An 18,810-nucleotide genomic window follows, 5' to 3' on the forward strand; every position below is an offset into this window, starting at 1 on the left:
CTGTGTGTAAGAGATACTAGAGACTGAACTGCACACTAAGCTACATCATCAACCTTTTTCTTTTCTTTTCTTTTTTTTTTTTTTTTTTTTTTGAGCCAATGTCTTCCTAAACTGTTACATTGCTGAGTTTGAACTTCTGAGCCTCCTGTTTCAGTCTCTCAGATTATTAGGATTACAGGCTTGTGCCTCCATGCTTGATTCCACTGATCTTACACCAATTAACATGATCAGTAGCAGAAAATTGGTCAAGATTATCAATTCTGTTTTCCTCTTTCAACAGTTTAGATAAGTAAAAAGAAATTGAAGTTACAGAAGTTATAGAAACAAAATGCAGAATCTTGATTTTTATTTTTTTAACCACATAGGTTAGGAAGATACCTAAAAATACCATTTATCCTTCTTTCTTTCACCTTTTTTGAGACAGGGTCTTGCTGCACAGTTCAGGCTGGTCTTGAATGCCTGCCCAGCCCTCTATTTCTTTTACTGTGTTAAACTCTAGAGATGACTTCCTCTAAACCTTTGTAGAACTTGTTTTTTCATTTGCTTTGTATGTGTTTTTGCAGAACCAGGAATTAAACCCAGGGCCTTTTTAATGAGCAACGCCCCAGCCCTTTTTATTTTTCATTTATTTTATTTTATTTTGGTACTGGGGATCGAACTCATCATCTCGTGCTTGCCAGGCAGGCACTTAAGCCTCTGAGCTAACTCTTTGGCCCCCTTTTTATTTTTTATTTTGAGACAGGGTCTCACTAAATTGCCCAGCTTGGGTTTGAACTTGCAATATTCTTCTCTCAATCTCCCAGCGTGCTGGGATTACAGACATGCACTACCATACCTGGCTGTGGAGTATGTTTATTCTTTCAGCCTGTACTACTACTGGAAGAAAAAGAGTCCATGAGTTTTCCTCTCACTATATAAAATAACAATTATTTTCACTTGTCCTAAAATTCCTTTGATTTCATAACTACTACTATCCACAGGACCGCAGATTTGAGGAAGGGGTTAGTGGCCTTCCCATTCAAAATTTGATCTTGAATCCTAAATCTCCTTAGCTTCAGTGCCTTGTCTACGCTGGGACTCATTACTAGAAATGTACATCTCCATCCTCCTCTGACCCCCTAACTCACTGTATTCCCCCAGTCTTTGAATTCAGGATTCCTTGGCTTCTGCCTCAATTAAAGGTGAGAGGACCCGCAAGCCGACAGAGCTCTTTCACAAGGCCTATGACAAAGTGAAGCAACAGCCAGAATCCCTGGGAACACAGCCATGTATCTTACACTGAAATCAAACTAAGCCCCAGCCAATGGAGCAGGATTTAAGCCCTCACAAGTTAACTCCCTAAAACTATTTCCTTAGAAATCTGATAACGGTGGTGTGTTAGCTGGCAGCAGGCAATGCCACCTATACTAAACATGGCCTGTGACTGGCACACTGAATCTGAACTGGGACAATCCTGAAACTGATGTCTTCTGGGAGGACAGAGCTCCCAGGCCAGGGTGGCTCCCACACCCAACAGTGTGGATGTGATCTACTCACAACTCAGCTCCAGGACTATGCTGAAGTCCCTGAGGACACTGTCCTGCTGTTCCTGTTTTGATCTTCCTAAAGGGATCTCCAGCCAACTATCATCATATCGGTTTGAGCGTCTATCTCAAGGGTCAGCAAACCTTTTCTGTAAAAAGCAGCAATATTTTTAGGTTTTGAGACCCACTATGGCCACAACCATTCACTTCTGTTGCTGATACAGATAACCGCTGCAGATAATATGCAAGTGCATGACTGTGTCCCAGTACAACTTTATTTGGCCCAAAGGAAGTGGCTTCCCAGTTCATGGTCTAACTGAATATAAGGCTTCTGAGGCAAAGTAAATATTGCAATAAAGAGTTCACATGGATAAGAAAAATTGTTACAATAGTGGAAGTATGAGAAACTGGTTATAATCACTGTGATGCTTAGTTTGGTTATACTTTACCACTGAAATATAACCAATAACGTGGAACTTGAAGTTTGTAAATAGCCGATCAGTCCTTGCTTTTTTCCTTCTTTAATTTTTTTTTTTTTTTTAATATAAGGCATGGAACTCAGGACCTTGCACTTGCCAGGCAGGCTAAGGACTATATCCCCAGCTCCCGCTTCTTTAATGTTTTTAAAGACAGTGTCTGAATACGTAGCTCAGGCTGACCCCGTGACCCTGCTGCCCCAGTCTCCCAAGTGCTGAGATTACAGGTACGTGTCGTCACACCCAGCAGTTCTTGCTTTCTGCCAGCACAAACCAGGCAGGGCTTGCCGTCTTCAGCTCCCACAGGGCCCACACCTTCTATCTTGTCATATCCTCTTGGGTAATACTCATTTGTGGTAGGAAGAAAGGTACATTCTTAACCGGCTTTCTCCCCAAACGTCCCCAAAACAAAGCAAAGGGTACTCACTTGAATAGTAAATTAAGACCAAAGAGCGTAAACATGACAGCCATGTAGCCAACGATGCCAGTAGCATAGCTGATTTTATATATTAGCAGGAACCATTTATAAACCAACCTGGGGAAAGAAGACAATGTTAGTTCAGCTGACATGGAGACTCTAGCCTCAGGGGCTGCTGGACCACCAGAATTCCTTTTTCCCACATCAATGAGGACATCAGTCTCTGTGCTCAGGACTTGCTGAACAATTTCAGAAACTGTCCCAAGTTATTTACTTCTCTAATTGCAGAAACACCTTCAAGGAATTAATGCTTTGTATTTTCATGGTCTTAGACCACAAAGAAATTTCTATAAAGTTTTAGCCTCAAAACAAAGGGCATTGCTGACCTCAGAGAGCTATGTCCTCAATTCAGATTAACTGGTTGAGGAAGTAATAACTAATAATCCTCAGAAAAGAACAAGTGGGAATGAGCAGTTGTCCTTAGCAGGAAACAGAATTCAAGAGACAATGAATGAGATGAAATTAGCTACAGATTTTTGTATATGGCCCTCGCTAGTACAACTACAGCTCCTACCCCCTGGCCAATTATGAAAGATGGCATGAATGTGCTTCTGAAATGGCTTGTTTTTCCATTAGAGAAATGAGGAGGGAGGCACTCAGAAAGTACTTCTGAATTACATGTATCTGTGCCATGGTAGTGATGGTGGTGGTAGTAGAGGGGTGGAGTGGGGTTATTCATGCTCCTGAAGGATAAGCAGTGTTCCCCAACCCTCAGTAAAGAGCAGTGTGGAATCTGAGTGGGTGACGCCAACAACATTCAAGTAATAAACATGGTGTGCAGTGAACCAGAGCCTTGTAAATGCTATAGGTGTAGGCCCCTGATAACAGATGCAACTAGTCTATCTGTGATAAAGGCTAATGAGCACTTTATCAAATTGCTCAAATAACCAGCACAAGTTTGCCTGGTTCCTAAAAGCAGACTGGGTTCTGCCAACCCACATGCATCCCTGGAAGGAAGTGCAAGGTTCCTACGCCTCCCTGCCATGGCTAAGCAAGTAGTGATAGCTCCTTGGGTTTGTAGTGCCGCCCTGAAAGATGACTTGTGGTTCTGTTATCCACTTTGCACAGATCGGGAGGAAGAGACACACTAGGAAGGACATGCAATTGTAGGTCAGTCCTTTATTTAGATTAAGTGAGATTTTCTTTGCTGAGAAACCTCAGGTAAGCCAAGTCTTTTGAGACAAGTTTATTTCCTTGTAAAGTGGGAAAACCATGCTACCGTTTCTCACCTGGTACATGCCCATTAAGTGCTACACGAACAAACTAGGATGCTTATGAAAGTGCTTTGAAGCTGTAAAGCATTGACAAACTTCAGTCATTATTTTAAAAACCTTTCATATTATTGATACATTTTTTATCATTTTAGTTGGAAGCTTACACTGTTCCATACTTGGTGATTTCTAATGTGTTTTATTTTTCTTCTAACACCCTATGTGAGGTAAGCAGTTATCCCTTTTTTAGGGATATATTACTGAAAAGTGGTATTACAGAGCTAATAAGAAAATAGGGGGCAAGGGATATAGCTCAGTGGCACAGAGCCTTCTTGGCAAGCACAAGGTCCTGAATTCGATTCCTAGTAACAAAAAGAAGAAAAAGAAGAAGAAAAAGTAATAGGGTTAGGAGTTTTAGTCCACATCCATTTGGGCCCAGAGCCTATATCTTCCACAATGGGCCTATAAAAGAGCAAGACTTCTGGATCACCAGCTTCACCCTTTCTGATGATACTCAGAGGCCAGTGAAAGGCTTGCAGTGCAGCAGAACATAAGCAGCACAATTTGCAACTTAGAAGACTTTGGATCAGGTGGTCTCAGCTCGGAGGCTGGCTGCTCCTTTGCTAGGCACACCTGGTCCTCTTCCACTTTTACCAATGGCACTGCACCAGGTGCTTGCTGGTCCATCTCCTCCATTAAACCACATACTCCTTGAGGGAAGGGACCATGTCTTATCCAGCTCTATGTTGCCAGTGCTCAGCACACAGCCTAGCACAAAGCAGGTTCTGCTTACTGAATCAATGAACAAATAAAAAGAAAATCTCTCCTTTTTTCTGTCAATCACATTAAATGATCCCTCAAGCTTGTTGGGAAGATTAGAGAGAAATACATTTGGATAAAATACAAAGAATTATAAAAGCAAAAGTTTTTCTGTAACTAAGGAAGAAGTACTATTTACTTGAAAATTCTAAATTTGCTGAGATTCATTCATTCGACAGAATTCAAAGAATAGGCAACTGTGTGTCAGAACCTGCGACAAGGCCTGGAAATGGAGTGGCAAAAAAACATGTGGTTCCTGATCTCATAGTTAAGGTTAGTGGAGGAGGCAGAAATAATATTTGGTTATAAACTGTGGTAAGTTCTATGACGGAAGACTACAGAGCCTTATGAAAATTAATGGAAAAATCTAATTTAGAGATCAGAGTAAGATTCTCAGAAGAAAACGCTTAAAATAAGACTACAATGATCATCAGGATCTGCTTACTGACTTTGCTTTTAATATAGACAGACCCTGATGTTTACTATTACATGAATTGTAAGGAAATATCTGGGGTTTCTAACCTGTAAACAGGGGAGCTGGTCTCCCAATCTGCTTGCAGAGAGAGGGGCCCTACAACAAATAATATTGGAGGACAAAAACTATAGTTTCTTCCATCTAAACCCACCTTCCTCCCATGCACTCCAACACACGAGCTTCAAGCGAGTGGCCTCTTCCCTGCTGACTGAATGCTCACCTTGGGGTTGTCTGTACTAGAGGTTTCCGTGTGGCTCGGAAGGTGACGAAGGCTGTGACAGCAGAGAAGAAGATCCAGATCAATAGGAACCTCCACCAGCGCAGCTTCACTGTGAAATAGAGGGGAACAACCCACATCTGAAAGAGGGTCACCATCTGAAACACAAACACAAGCACTTCAGCTCTTGCCGGCTCCCTCTGCATGCTACCCACAAGTCCAGAAAGTTTCCTGCTTCTATTTCCATGTGACCTTCCCCTACATTTCTGATTCTGAATAAAGATAACTCCACGAGTGATCAAAGTTAGAAACTCCCTCAACTGCCTCTTGGCTATGTTCTTTGCTTTCTATCTGAGCTTGTTATCTCTTACCTGGCTACCTGGGACAACCTGCTGGTCTCTGGAGACCCTGCATCTGGAGAGACAGAGTGGAGGGAGCAGGAGCAGGAGCAGCAGCAGGCCACCTCTTACCACTATCCATGCCATTAGGTTCACTTGTCCTCTGGGGTAAAACATCCCCCTCACCTCCCTTCCTGCCTGACAGAATCACATCCAAGACACAGGCAGCCCTTAGGCTCCGCCCCAGTCAGACTCAGTCATGACCTCCTAAGCTCCAACAGCATTTTTTCTACCATCATTAGAGTGCTCATCCAGAATGAGGCTGAATGCTGGGCATGGCGGCACACACCTGTAATCCCAGGTTGAGACAGAAGGACTGCCAAGAGTTTGAGAATAGGATGGACTACATTGTAAGGCCAGCCTGAACTACACAGCAGAACCTGTCTCAAAACAAAAAGCAAAACCCCACCAAAACAGACTGAGACTGATTTTGAATTCATTGTCTATATAAATATAAGCTCCTAGAAGATGAGAACTTGGCTGCATTCATTCATTTCCTCTGCATCAGAAAACATATGGCATATAATAGTTCCTCAATAAATTAGATTAAGTAAATGGAGAGTAAGAATAAACTGGAATAATGTTCCCTAAGAGAAGTACTTTTCTTTCTTTCTTCCTCCTCCTATTCCTCCTCCTCCTCCTCCTTCTTCTTCTTCTTTTTTTTTTTTTTTTCTGGTGTTAAATTGAGACAGGCCCTGTTATGTAATTTGGCCTGGGCTTGAACTCACTATGTAGCCTAGGATGGTCTCGAATCTCAGTGATCCTCCTGCCTCAGCCTCCCAAGTGCTGGGATTAGAGGTATGTGTCAGTACATCCAGCCACATTTTTTTTGAAGGGTGCCTATTTTACTTATCCCTCATCAGCACCTTATTGTACATTTGATAGCTGAGATGTTACAGATGCAGATAATCATTTAATTCTATAATAGAAGTTTGGAATAACTAAGTATTCTGTTCTCCAGTGTCTCCCCCAACCACCAGCATTAGGTAAATGTCATTCTTCATAAATAAATAGTAGATGTAAAAAAAAGTTAGATAAAAATATTTTCTTTTTGATGTCACCAAACAAAATAAAAGAACATAAAACAAAAAAAATTTTTTTTTTGGCTTTTTGAGACAGGGTTTCTTATGCAGTTCAGGCTGGCCTTGAGTTCACTTTGTAGCTCTGGCTGGTTTCGAACTTTCTACGATCCTTCTGACTCAGCCTCCCGAGTGCAGGGATAACAGGCGTGCACCACCGCTCACTGCCATAAAACAATTTTTAAACTAGTTGTGTTGACACATGCCTGTAATTTCAGCATTTAGGAGGCTAAGGCAGGAGTATCACTGCAAATTCAAGATCAGCCTGGGCTACATCATGAGTTTAAGATCAGTCATAAGTACATAGTGAGACTCTTTCTCAAAACACCAAACCAAAACAAAACAACCCATAAAACAATTTTTTTAAAAAGAAGAGCTACAGAAAGGAAAAGAATAACTCGTAGTCTGACATTCCATTGTAGAGAAAACTGAAAGAATATGCGCCCCATCAGATTTTCAGATCAGTGCCGTCCAAGTGACTGTAAGGCACATGTGTGATTTTAATTTCTAGTAACCACATTTAAAAAAGCATAAAGAAACAGATGGTACTAATTTTAAGAATATATTCTATCCAGGTATCCTCACTTCAACACATACACAGTATTGTTTCTATTTCTTGTTTCTTGGTTTTGTTTTTTGAGACAGGGTTTCACTATGTAGCCCAGGCTGGCCTTGAACTTGAAACAATCCTCATGCCTCAGACTCCCATGTGCTGGGGTTACAGGGATGCACCACCATACCTGGCTCACAATGTTTTTAATTTTTTTTTTTTGATTGTGGGGAGTGAATCCAGGGCTCTGTGTATGCTAAATATGTGCTCTACTACTGAGTTATATACCCAACCCCAAAATTATTAATGAAATAATTCAGTTTTTTGTATTTTGACATCTGATGTGTTTTTCACATTTACAGCATATTTCAAGTATTCAATAGCCATATGTAAAAAGGAATTAAGACATGTTATATAGCTGGGCATGATGATACAGGCCTGTAATCCAGCACTAGGGAGGCTGAGGCAGGAGGATCATAGAGAGTTCAAGACCAGGCAGGGGCTACAAAGTGAGCGCAAGGCCAGCCTGAACTGCACAGCGAGACCCTGTCTCAAAAAGACAAACAAAGAGAAAACATGTTATGTACACGTACCAACTCCATACAAGGAATGTAAGCATATGTACTACAAATTCTTTTTAATTTTTTGATAGTAGATGTCTATTATTAAAAATACAAAAGAAGTTATTCTATATGTAAGTCTACCTTTACTTATTTGGTACCAGGGATCCCACTCATGACCCTGTGCTTGCCAGGCAGGCACTTGTGCTGCTGAGCTAACTCCTCAGCCCTTATCTTGATTTACTTAACATGGTCTTAAAGTATTTGCATTTTCCTATAAATGAATCAAATTTATCCTTCTTTATAGCAGAATAGTAAATACATTTTTTAATCCATTTATCTGTTGATGGATACACAATACCACAGCCAAGATTTAGCTATTATGAGCTGTGTTGCTATAACATGGGCATGCAGGTATCACTGTGGTATGATGTTTTTGACTCAGGAAGATAGCTAAAGAGGTACACCTGAGTCAATGGAACTTTTAATATTCTGAGGGATCTCCCCATACTGATTTACATAGTGGCTATACAAGAGAACATTCCCATCAACAATGTAGAAGGGTTCCTTTTTCCCTGTAGCCTCACTAGCATTTTTTATTATTCGATTTCTTTTTTTTTTTTTTTTTTTTTTTTTGTCCTTTTCCTTTTTATTGGTACCGGGGATCGAACTCACGACTGCCTGCTTGCAATGCAGGCACTTATGTTGCTGAACTAAATCCCCAGCCCCAATTATTCAATTTCTTGATAGTAATCATTCTTGCTGGGTTAGATGAAATTGTTTTGTTGTTGTTTCTTGAGATAGGATCTCATATGTAGTTCAGCCAAGCCTTGAACTTACTTTGTAGCCCAGGCTGGCCTTGAACTCAGAGTAATCCTCCTGCCTCAGCTTTCAGAGAGCTAGGATTACAGGTGTGTGCCACCACACTCAGCAAAATGGCATTTCAACACTTTTATTTGCTTTTCTCTGATGACTAGAGATGCTGAGTATTTTTCATATATTTATGAGTCATTTGCACTTCTTGTGAGAAGTGTCTAATCATATTATTTGACTGGGTCTTTTATTAGGGAGATCTGATTTTTTTTACTTGTTACATATTCTAGATATTAGTTCTCTGTTAGAGTAGTTGGTAGTTTTTTTTCTAATTCTATCTAAATTGTTTCTTTTTTTTTTTCGTTTTTATTGGTACCAGGGATCAAACTCACGACTGCCTGTCTGCAAGGCAGGCACTTATGCCACTGAGCTAAATCCCCAGCCCCTCTAAATTGTTTCTTCACCCTGTTATTTCCTATGTGTGCAGAGCTTTTAATTTATTGATTCTTGATGTTATTTCTTGTGGAACTGGGGTTCTATGTAGAACCCAGGCTTGCCTATAACTAAGTCTTCTAAAGTTTTACCTATTTTATACACCACTAAATTGTCTGTTTCAATATCTAGGTCTTTGATCCATTTTAATTTGATTTTGGTATGTGATGACAGGTGAGGATCTAGATTTATTTAATCTTCTATATGTGCACAGCCAGTTTTCTCAGCACCATGTGTCAAGGAAGCTATCCTTCATCCAGCTATGTTTTTGACCCCTCTGTCAAAAATCCAATTATTTAATATACCACAGGTTGTTTCTGCATCTTTTGTTCTGTTTCATTGATCCACACATCTGTTTTTGTGCCAGTACCATGGTGTTTTTATCACCGCAGCTTTGTAATAAAACTTGAGATCTGGGATTGGATAATTTGTCTGTTTCTGAGTCAGGGTCTTCATAGCCCAGGCTGGCCTTCAACTTCCAAATCCTGAGACTGCAACGTGCCACCACGCCCAGCTTGAAATCTGGGATTGTGATTCTTATTATGTTTCTGTTGCCCAGGATTACAATTGCTATTAGGTCTCTTCTAGTTCCATATAAATTTTAGGCTAACTTTTCCTAATTCTGTGAGGAATGCTGTTGGCAGTTTGATTGGGGTTCCATTAAAATCCATACATCAAAACCAGGTGTGGTGGCTCATGCCTATATTCCCAGCACACGGTAGGCTGAGGCAGGAGGATCATTACAAATTCGAGACCAGCCTAGGCCACAAAGTGAGCTCAAAGCTAGTCTGAACTGCATAGAGAGACCCTGTCTCAAAAAGACAAAAAAAAAAAAAAAGTTTAAAAATCCATGTTAGAGGGCTGGAGGTTTCGCTCAATGGCATTAGTGCTTGCCTTGCAAGCAGGCAGTCGTGAGTTCGATAAAAAGGAAAAAGACAAAAAAAAATCCATGTTAGTTCAGGAGTATGGCCATTTTGACAATACTGGCTTGGCCTATCCAGAAATAGAAGTCTTTCACTCCCTTTTTAGATTAATTCTTAAGTAATTTTGTGAGCCTATTGTGAAATTAAATTCAAGGCTGAACTACACAGCAAGACCCTGTCTCAAAAAAAGGGGAGTAAGAGTTATAGTAGTTTCTTTATAACATTCAATTTGTTCCTTCCAGGAAAAAAAACTATCTAAAAACACAAAATAAAGATTTGTGGCCACTTGCCTGTGTCCAGGCACTCACTATTAGGGAGTCTAGAAGGCCAAATTCCATACAGGACCTAAAAAGGCAGGGCAAGGGGCTGAGTGAACAGTTTACTTAGTGAAAAGAGTAATTTACAACTTTGCCTAGTTAGTTTCTTTATTTGGTTTGTTCTTAAATTTTCTACTACAATGTTTATTGGCATTTTGCTTAGCAAAAAAAAAAAAAAAAGTTTAAACTTTAAGGCAGGCATTTTTAATGCTTAACCAGTAACGTCTGGGACTCTGACGCCACCTGGTGGCAATGCTTATGTAGATATATCTGGTTCAAACACTCGTGCTTGAAAGCATGAAGGGGGAAAAACTTTGGCAGTTTGTCTCTTCTAAGACTTGGGGAAAGTGACATAAACATACGAATGACACAGTACTGAAAATTACCAAGTATCGGCATGGGTATTCAATGGAGAGATATAACAGTGAGGGCAGAAGCTACCAGAAAAGAAAAGCTAAAAGCAGTAGAATTCTAGATGGTTCTGAAAGAGGCCTGGATTTGATTAGCTGGAGAAGAGCCATTGCTCCTTCTTTCCCTGAATGTGCAAATACAGAGTTGAAACTGAAGAACAGACTGACACTAACTCACTGATTCATTCTGCAAAGATTACCTGAAGAACAATCTCAGCTTCTCTAAATGGAAAGTAAGAATTTATTTACAACATTCTAGTCATATCTCCACCAGTGAAACACCTGAGAGGATGATATTAGATGCTACCAATAAGAACTACTCAAATAACTGGACTGCCTTTGTTTTCAACTGGAAGATATTCTGTATGGAGAGAAAAACAAAATCTCACAATCACTTCTAAATGATGTAATAATACAAAAGACAACCTCCAGACTCTTACTTACTTATTCATTCCCAGGTATTTCTCACTTAACCACCCAGTTGTGGTCCTGAGACTAGGTCATTAAATGAGGAACTGTATTCAGTATGTGAATTACAATACTCAGAACAAAGAAGTGGTCAAAGGAAACCCTGATGGCTTTGCTTTTATTTGTGTAACTCTCACAAGCGGTACTGTAATGTATAACAGAACATAAAACTACAACACTGTAGACTTCCGGGAGAACATGGCAGACAGCAGCAGCTATGGAGGCTCTCCGAGAGACCCAGCTTAGAATCCAGGAATGGTGCAGAGTGAGGAATCCTAAGCAAGAGGAGATATACCCTGCTGACCCAAGAACGAACTGGGCTGAGAGAAACCAACTGGGAATGCAATCCTGGTGCTATAACAGGAACAGATAAAGCCTCAGCGTAGAAGCTGGAGCCCGCGCCATTGGAAGACGCGATTTGGGTTTCCTGCTGCCGCTGCTGCGTCTGAATTGGCTCGGCAGGGAGAAAGACTCGCGAAAGATCTGAGAACGGGAATCGGTGAACGGAGTTGAGAGCAGGATGGGCGGGGAGCCGTGCACTGACCTGCTGTGAGTGAGGGAAACTGGGACTCTTCCACGGTTTAGGAGGCTCCAACAGAGCACATTCTGGGACCGGGCAGACTTGCCAGAACAGGGTGCTGTAGTGACCTCAGTCACATATCCCCCTCTCAAGGAGGATTGGTGAGCAGTGCCTAGCCTACGTGACGCTGCTGGCTGAGACCCAGTAGGCTAGCACAACCCAGGTCCCAGTGCCCGGAGGTGCACCCTAGCGGTGAAGCCTTCGGTAGGTTGACCTGGAGGGGCGGGCCACACATAGGTTGCCTGGCCTGTAACTCCCTGGTGCGCTGTGGTGGGAGGGAACACCTAGCCAGCGCAATTCAAACAGACTGTGGCTGACAGGGAAGGAAGCTGGGCCTCCTATATACGCTTGTATTTAAGGAACAAAGAATAAGGGAAGAGGGAGCAACAAGAAAGGCTCCTCGGCCCCCAATCCTGAGAAACAGGCAATAGCAGACACAGCACCAATAGACATAAAGCGCTATCTCCAGAGCCTCATGGACGAGTTCAGGAATGAAGTTATTAATGACCTGAAGCAAGACATAAGCAGAATAGTTAGAGAAATGCAAAGCACTACTCAAGAAAAAACAGATGGTGGAATGGAAGAACAGAAAAAAGGGGAGAATTGTTTGATGGAGAAAATAGAGAAAGCATAGAATACGTGAAGCAGGTTCAAAGACATTACCAGGAAACTAAAAACTCTATCGAAAACTGGCATAACAGCTTGAAAGAAACTAAAGATAGATTATCTGAACTGGAGGGCAGATTTGTAATATGGGCGCATTAAATGAAAAACTTCTTAAAAATAACAAAGAAACAAACAGCAATAATAAAAAGACTAGAAGATGATAAGAGGATCTATAACTTAAGAATAAAGAACATAAAAGAAGAGGTAGGGACACAAACAAATGAACTACAAAAGCTACTCGCAGAAATAATCCAGGAGAATTTTCCTAATTTAGCAAAAGGTAAAGATACTCGGATGTATGAAGCATACAGGACCCCAGCTACCTACAACCCAAACAGAGCTACACCCAGGCATATAATAATCAAAATACCAGAAATCCAATATAAGAACAGAACATTAAAAGCTGTCAGAGACAAGAAACAGATCACTTACAAGGGAACACCTATCAGAATTACAGCAGACTTCTCGGCACAAACCATCAAATCACGAAGAGCGTGGGGGGAAATAATTCAAGCTTTGAAAGATAATAACCTCCAGCCAAGATTGATATATCCTGCACAACTATCCCTGGAAATTGATGGAAAAACAAGGTGCTTCCAGGATAAAGAGGAATTAGGGGAATATGCAACCACCAATTCAACCCTACAGAGAATACTGCAGGATATTCTGAAAAAGAAAAATACGAAGAATCCAGAAATAGTGGCAGAGAGGCCACAATGAATGGAGCAGAAAACAAAATGAAGACGACAAACTGACAACTAATGACAGAAAAAGAGCTCAACAGAAATGAGGCAGAGAAGACTGGATGATAGGAACAGCTATTTTGGAGAAAATGACGTCATAATAGGTAATGCTGATTTAATATCTTGTTTTGAAGTCCCATCAAGCTTTTGTTCTTCTGTCTCTACAGGTCTTAACATGTTGTATCTTATTGGATTTTATTAGATGTGATAGTATAAACAAAAACTTTTATAGACAAGGAGATTATACAGAAGCCATTGTTCATTTTCTGTTAGTTGATTCTAAATACCCTCTAATACTGTCATTCTCTCAAATGGTTTTACACTGTTTTGATATATTTGATGCTACAGTATACGAAGTTATACTCAAAGATTTCAAGGAAAGAGACAATATGGTAACTACTTTTATGTCAGGATTATCTTGTGGTGAAACACTATTTTGCTTAAATGGTTATGTTTTGATCTGCACTGTTTTGTTGTTATGCCCTCTTTTATCTCAATCTCCATTTTATTATTTACTTCTTTATTTTTATCCTTTTAATTAAGGGAAAAAATAAATTTAAAAAGCAGGATATATTATAGTAACCCACTTTGATTTTTTATTAACTTGATTTGAAGCCCTGTATTGCTCTCACCAACTTGTTTTGACTGATGTTCCTCTATTCTGTTTTGCTTGATAGTACCAGGTTCGAAAGTTTAGGCAACAGCTGTGAAGATAGTGGGATTCATTATGACGCCCATTCTGGTTGACTATTATCTACTTTTGAAGACCTGTAATGTCTCCAATGTTTTGGTTCTGTTGGTTTCGTTCTTTACTGTTTTGTTCAATTTTATTATAACTGATGATATAGGCAATTCTATTGGAGATAGCGGGAGGCATTATGGTAACCACTGTTGATCACCTTATATTATGTTTTTACATTATCTATTATGCCCACCCTTTTGATTTGACCAACTCTGTTCTGTTATGTTACACTAGGTTTTACTTTCTTCCAAAAAAGTAATAAGAACTGTGGGAGTAATAAAACCCAAAAAGTGTAATAGTCATTGTACAAAAGAGAGGAAAAACAAAGTGCTCTAAACGATATAACTGCATGTATATTTAAGTGTATAAGATAGACAATGATATTACTGAGTTTTGTTGGATCATTGAACAGAAGTGTTTGCAGTCTCACTGTTTGAATGTCCACTTTATATGCTTTAATTTTGTAACTTGAACAAATATTCCTAAGATGACAATATGTAATCCTTTACCTAGTGATTTCCTACTGTTTATTTTTTTTCTGAAATTCTGTATAACTTGTACCCTTTTTTCTGCTTTTTTTTCTTTTTCTCCTTAAATAAAATTAAAAAAACAAAACAAAACAAAAAAACTACAACACTGTAATGTACAGTACAATCAGCAAAAATTACCGTACCATATAAACAAGGTATACTATACCAAAAAAAAAAAAAAAAAAAAAAAACCACACTGAGGCTTCATGAAAAAGATGTACAGAAGTGTACAAAAAAAAGGTTTAAGCTCAAACAGTCATTAAATAGGTATGTCATTAAATGAGGAATATCTGTATCTCAAACAAGGTCTTACTATGTAGTCCTGGATGGTCTTGAACTCAAGCTGATTCTCCTGGCACAGCCTCCCCAGTGCTGGGATTACAGACATGCCTGATCAAGAGACTTCTGATAGACTGCCAGGCTGCAGGTGATTGGCACTTGTGTCAGCATTCTTGTCACTTCCTAATCTCCCCCTCCTTTGGACACAGATCACCTACCATTTTTGGATGAAAAGCAGTATTTCTAATGAAATGAAAGCTACAAGTCAGGTAATGCAATAAAGTAAGAAACTCACAGTAATAGAATAATCAGCTTGAAAACATTGACTTGAAATACTGAACAGTTGATTCAGGTAACCTGAGGGAGGTGTCTGGGATGTTTCCCATGGCTCTGTTCAATATTTACAAGAATAGTATGAATGAAGGAGATGCTAACCAAATGCTGGATAGCACAAAACTTAGAGGTGGTGTCGAAATCAGAAGACAAGGCAGGTGGTAAACATAGAAAAAAGAAGAAACAAGATCCAAAATATATAAAGTTTACCTTAGATTCTAGCTGTAATAAGCTAACAAGCTGAAATGAAGACCAAAAACCACATGGTGAAACCTAACTACTGAGTAAACAGAAACAGATCTAGGGGTTTCAGTTGATCACAAATTGCTACAGAGTATATGGCAACAAAACTGCTGCCATAGACTGCATAACTAAGAATACACCCAGGATGGAGGCAGCAACTCCACTGTTCTCTGCTGTCAAGTCAAGTCCTAGGGCCTTGGGGCTCTAGGATTAGGCCTTGGGACCACAAGATCACACAAAGAACACTGACAAATAAGCAAGGCCATAAAAGAACTGCCAGGATTACAAAGAGTCTGGGAACCAAGTCATATAAGGAACAACAAAAGACACTAGGATACCATGCCTGGAGAGCAGAGGAAGGCATGGCTATTACCATCAGTTATCTGAAACAGTTGTCAAGAGACTCAGTAAGCAGACATACTCAGTGTAATTTTTATTACCTGGTAGGACATCGCTGGAATTCTCTAAAAGGCAGAAACATGGTTAGCAACTTCCGCCTAACACAACCCTAGCAAACAGTTGTCCTCATCAAATGAAGCAGGCTATCTCTTGGCAAATATGTGTGGTAGACAGTTCTCCCTTGACACCTGAAAAAAATGTGCCTTTGTGTCCCTTCTACCTCTGGTCCAACTCATTGTTTTCATAAAAGCAGAAAGTAAATTCATTGCATGTCTTAGCTAGTCCCAGTACCTAGCTCTCCTAGTACCTAGAATTATGGCATTTTTCCTAAGTTTCTCCTTTCCAGGTAAGACAGTCAGTCAAGCACTTATTTAATAAACACTTAGTGGACAGCACACTAAGAACTAGCGAATTCAGAAGTGAAAAACAAGGCCTCAAGAATTTAAATCAACTGAGGAGAAACATGTAACTACAATTCGGTATCATAAATTCTATAATGGAGTAAGCACTGGTGGCCAGAAAAGTACAAAGAAGCACTTCATTCAATGTGAGAGAACCACAAGAAAATGGCCTAGTAGGCCCAAATGCAAAACGGGTTCACGATCAGCATTTCAGCGGGGAGCAAGGTGCACTAAGAGACTGCAACCTTTGCAGGGAGCAGTGAGACATGGAACCTAGAGGCAAGAAAGGCTCACAGGATGCTGATGTGTATCACAGCTAGACACTTCTATTAGACTCCAAGGATAAACGTTTTGCACTCTCTAGCCACATTCGGAGAATCCTCTTAATGTCTTGGTCTCAGGAAAAATTTATAATACTTTCAACTTCCAGGTAGGAGGCCTGCCATAGTGGCACACACCTGCAATCCCAGCACTCAGGAGGCTGAGGTAGAAGGATTGCTGCCAAGTTCAAGCAAGCCTGGCTACACACTGAGTTCAGGACCAGCCCGAAATACAGAACAAGACCCTGTCTCAAAAAAATAAAAACAAAACAAAAAAGATTTCCAGGTAAGAGATTTTACCGCTCATCTATTCCAGGAGGGAGCAGCAGTTCAGGGGGAGGAAATTTGAAAATATACTATATTTGGTAGGAGACAGAGATGATGAAAACTTCTCCTTGGAGACCTTTAAAAATAGGACAAACACTTTTCCAAGCATAAACTTCTCTCTTCCCCTAACATCCCTGTGGGAGCTAAGGAGTAAGTAATATTAGACTCTGCCTGGATGATGAAAACCAAGCTAGAGAGAAGTCGAAAGGCAACTTTTGCCTGGGTTAGGCTTCCAATCCAGACCTTAAGTCTTTTACTGCTCCTCTATATCATCCACTGAGTTTCTGGGGGAACCTTGGAAAAGCAGGAGAGGTGATATGAAGGGAGCAAAGGGGAGTTTCTGAAACTACTTGAGATCCAAAGAAAGGACATAAACAAAATCATTACAGAAGCAAACTCGGAACTAAAAACAGAAATGACTAACAGAAATAGATGATAATTCCCTGAGGCTTCTGAGAGAACCCTATGGAAAGAATACTTAACCAAGAATTAGATTTTTGTTTTAGATTCAGTTCTGCAAATTAATGGTCATGTCCTCCCACCAATCACTTCAAAATTTTGTTTTGTAGCTTATGCTGGAAAAGAGCAATAAATTCTTATTCTCAAAGAACTTTTCATACAAAGAAAAAAGTTTTAATTCATCAACAAATTTAAACTATAGCTACATAATGTGATGGCACGCCTGTAATCTAGCTATTCTGAGGCAGGCAGATCCCAAGTTGGGAGCCAATCTGGGCAATCTAATGAGAACCTGTCACAAAATAAAAATAAAATCCGCAGTTCCTGAACAAATATACTCAAAATAGCCATACTTCCAAAATTCATATTGAATGCAATTCCAATCAAAATACCAACAGCATTCTTCATAGAACTGGAGAAAACCATAAAATTCACATGCAACCTGAAGAGAACTAGGATAGCAAACACAATCTTGGGCAACAACAAGCAAACCAAGACGAATCAAAATCTTGGGCTCGAAATTATATTATAAACATCATTAGAAACATGATAAAAGCATCATGGTACCAGCAACACAAAACAAACAAACAAACAAACAAACAAAAAACAAAATCCCAGACACAAGGATCAATGGAACACAATAGAGGATACAGAAACAAGTGTTCAAATGTTCAACTATTTGATCTGTAACAAAGGGATCAAAAACTGCAAGAAAGATGGCCTCTTTAATACAGGGAGCTGGAAAAAAGGGCTATCCACATGCAGAAGACTGAATCTAGTCCATATCCCTCATCATATACTAAACTAAAACCATAATGGATCAAAGAACTAACTGTTAAAACAGAAACACTGCCAGGCATAGGAGCTCACACCTATAATCCCAGCACTCCAGAGTTTAAAACAAGAGGATTGCAACAAGTTTAAGGACAGTTTGAGCTTCACAGTGAGCTTAAGGCTCATCTGAATTATAACAAACAAAAAGTCAGAAACAACCCCCTGGAAGCTAAAATAGGTAAAACTCTGGAAATTATAGGTATAGGCGAGGACATTCTAGACAGAACCCCAACTATACAGGAAATAGCACCAAGAATCAACAAATGGGATCATATGAAACTAAAATCTTCTGCTCAGCAAAGGAAACAAATATCAGGGTGAAAAGACAACCTAAAGAATGGGGAAAAATTTTTTTGCCATGTATTCCTCAGACAGGGAACTAATATCTAAAATATAGGAAGAACTAAAAAAATTAGATCATCCCACCTAATAAGACCCAATCAAAAAGACTAAAATTAGAAATTCCATTTGACTCACCTATTCCCCTTCTTAGGCATCTTTCCTAAAGTTGTAACATTACAGTGACACATTCACATCCATTTTTATAGTAGTACAATTCATAACAGCTAAATCTTGGAAGCACCCTATATGTCCATCAATAGACAAATGGATAAAGAAAATGTGGTATTTATACACAATGGAGTACTACTCTGCCATAAAGAAAAACTTGAGTCAATTGTAAGAAAATGGATACACCTTGAAACCACAATGTTAGGTGAAATAAAACAGACACACAAGCTTAAAT

At 39.8% G+C, this 18,810-nt stretch overlaps 1 protein-coding gene across 3 annotated transcripts in view; it reads right to left on the reverse strand.

Moving 5' to 3' along the window:
* Positions 1-18,810, reverse strand: part of Rnf121 (ring finger protein 121) — an 80,870-nt gene that overhangs the window by 15,487 nt on the left and 46,573 nt on the right. For 2 of the 3 annotated variants that reach the window (XM_003463378.5, XM_063256580.1), the window contains exons 4-5: positions 5,203-5,357; positions 2,427-2,534 (exon numbers count right to left, since the gene is read on the reverse strand). In XM_003463378.5, coding sequence (XP_003463426.2) covers positions 2,427-2,534; positions 5,203-5,357 — 263 coding nt within the window. The remainder of the gene's footprint in view (positions 1-2,426; positions 2,535-5,202; positions 5,358-18,810) is intronic. The other variant, XM_063256581.1, reaches the window with a different exon arrangement.

This window comes from Cavia porcellus, unplaced genomic scaffold, assembly GCF_034190915.1.
Source record: "Cavia porcellus strain 051 isolate PalLab524CR breed Dunkin Hartley unplaced genomic scaffold, mCavPor4.1 scaffold_9, whole genome shotgun sequence".
Taxonomy (NCBI): domain Eukaryota; kingdom Metazoa; phylum Chordata; class Mammalia; order Rodentia; family Caviidae; genus Cavia; species Cavia porcellus.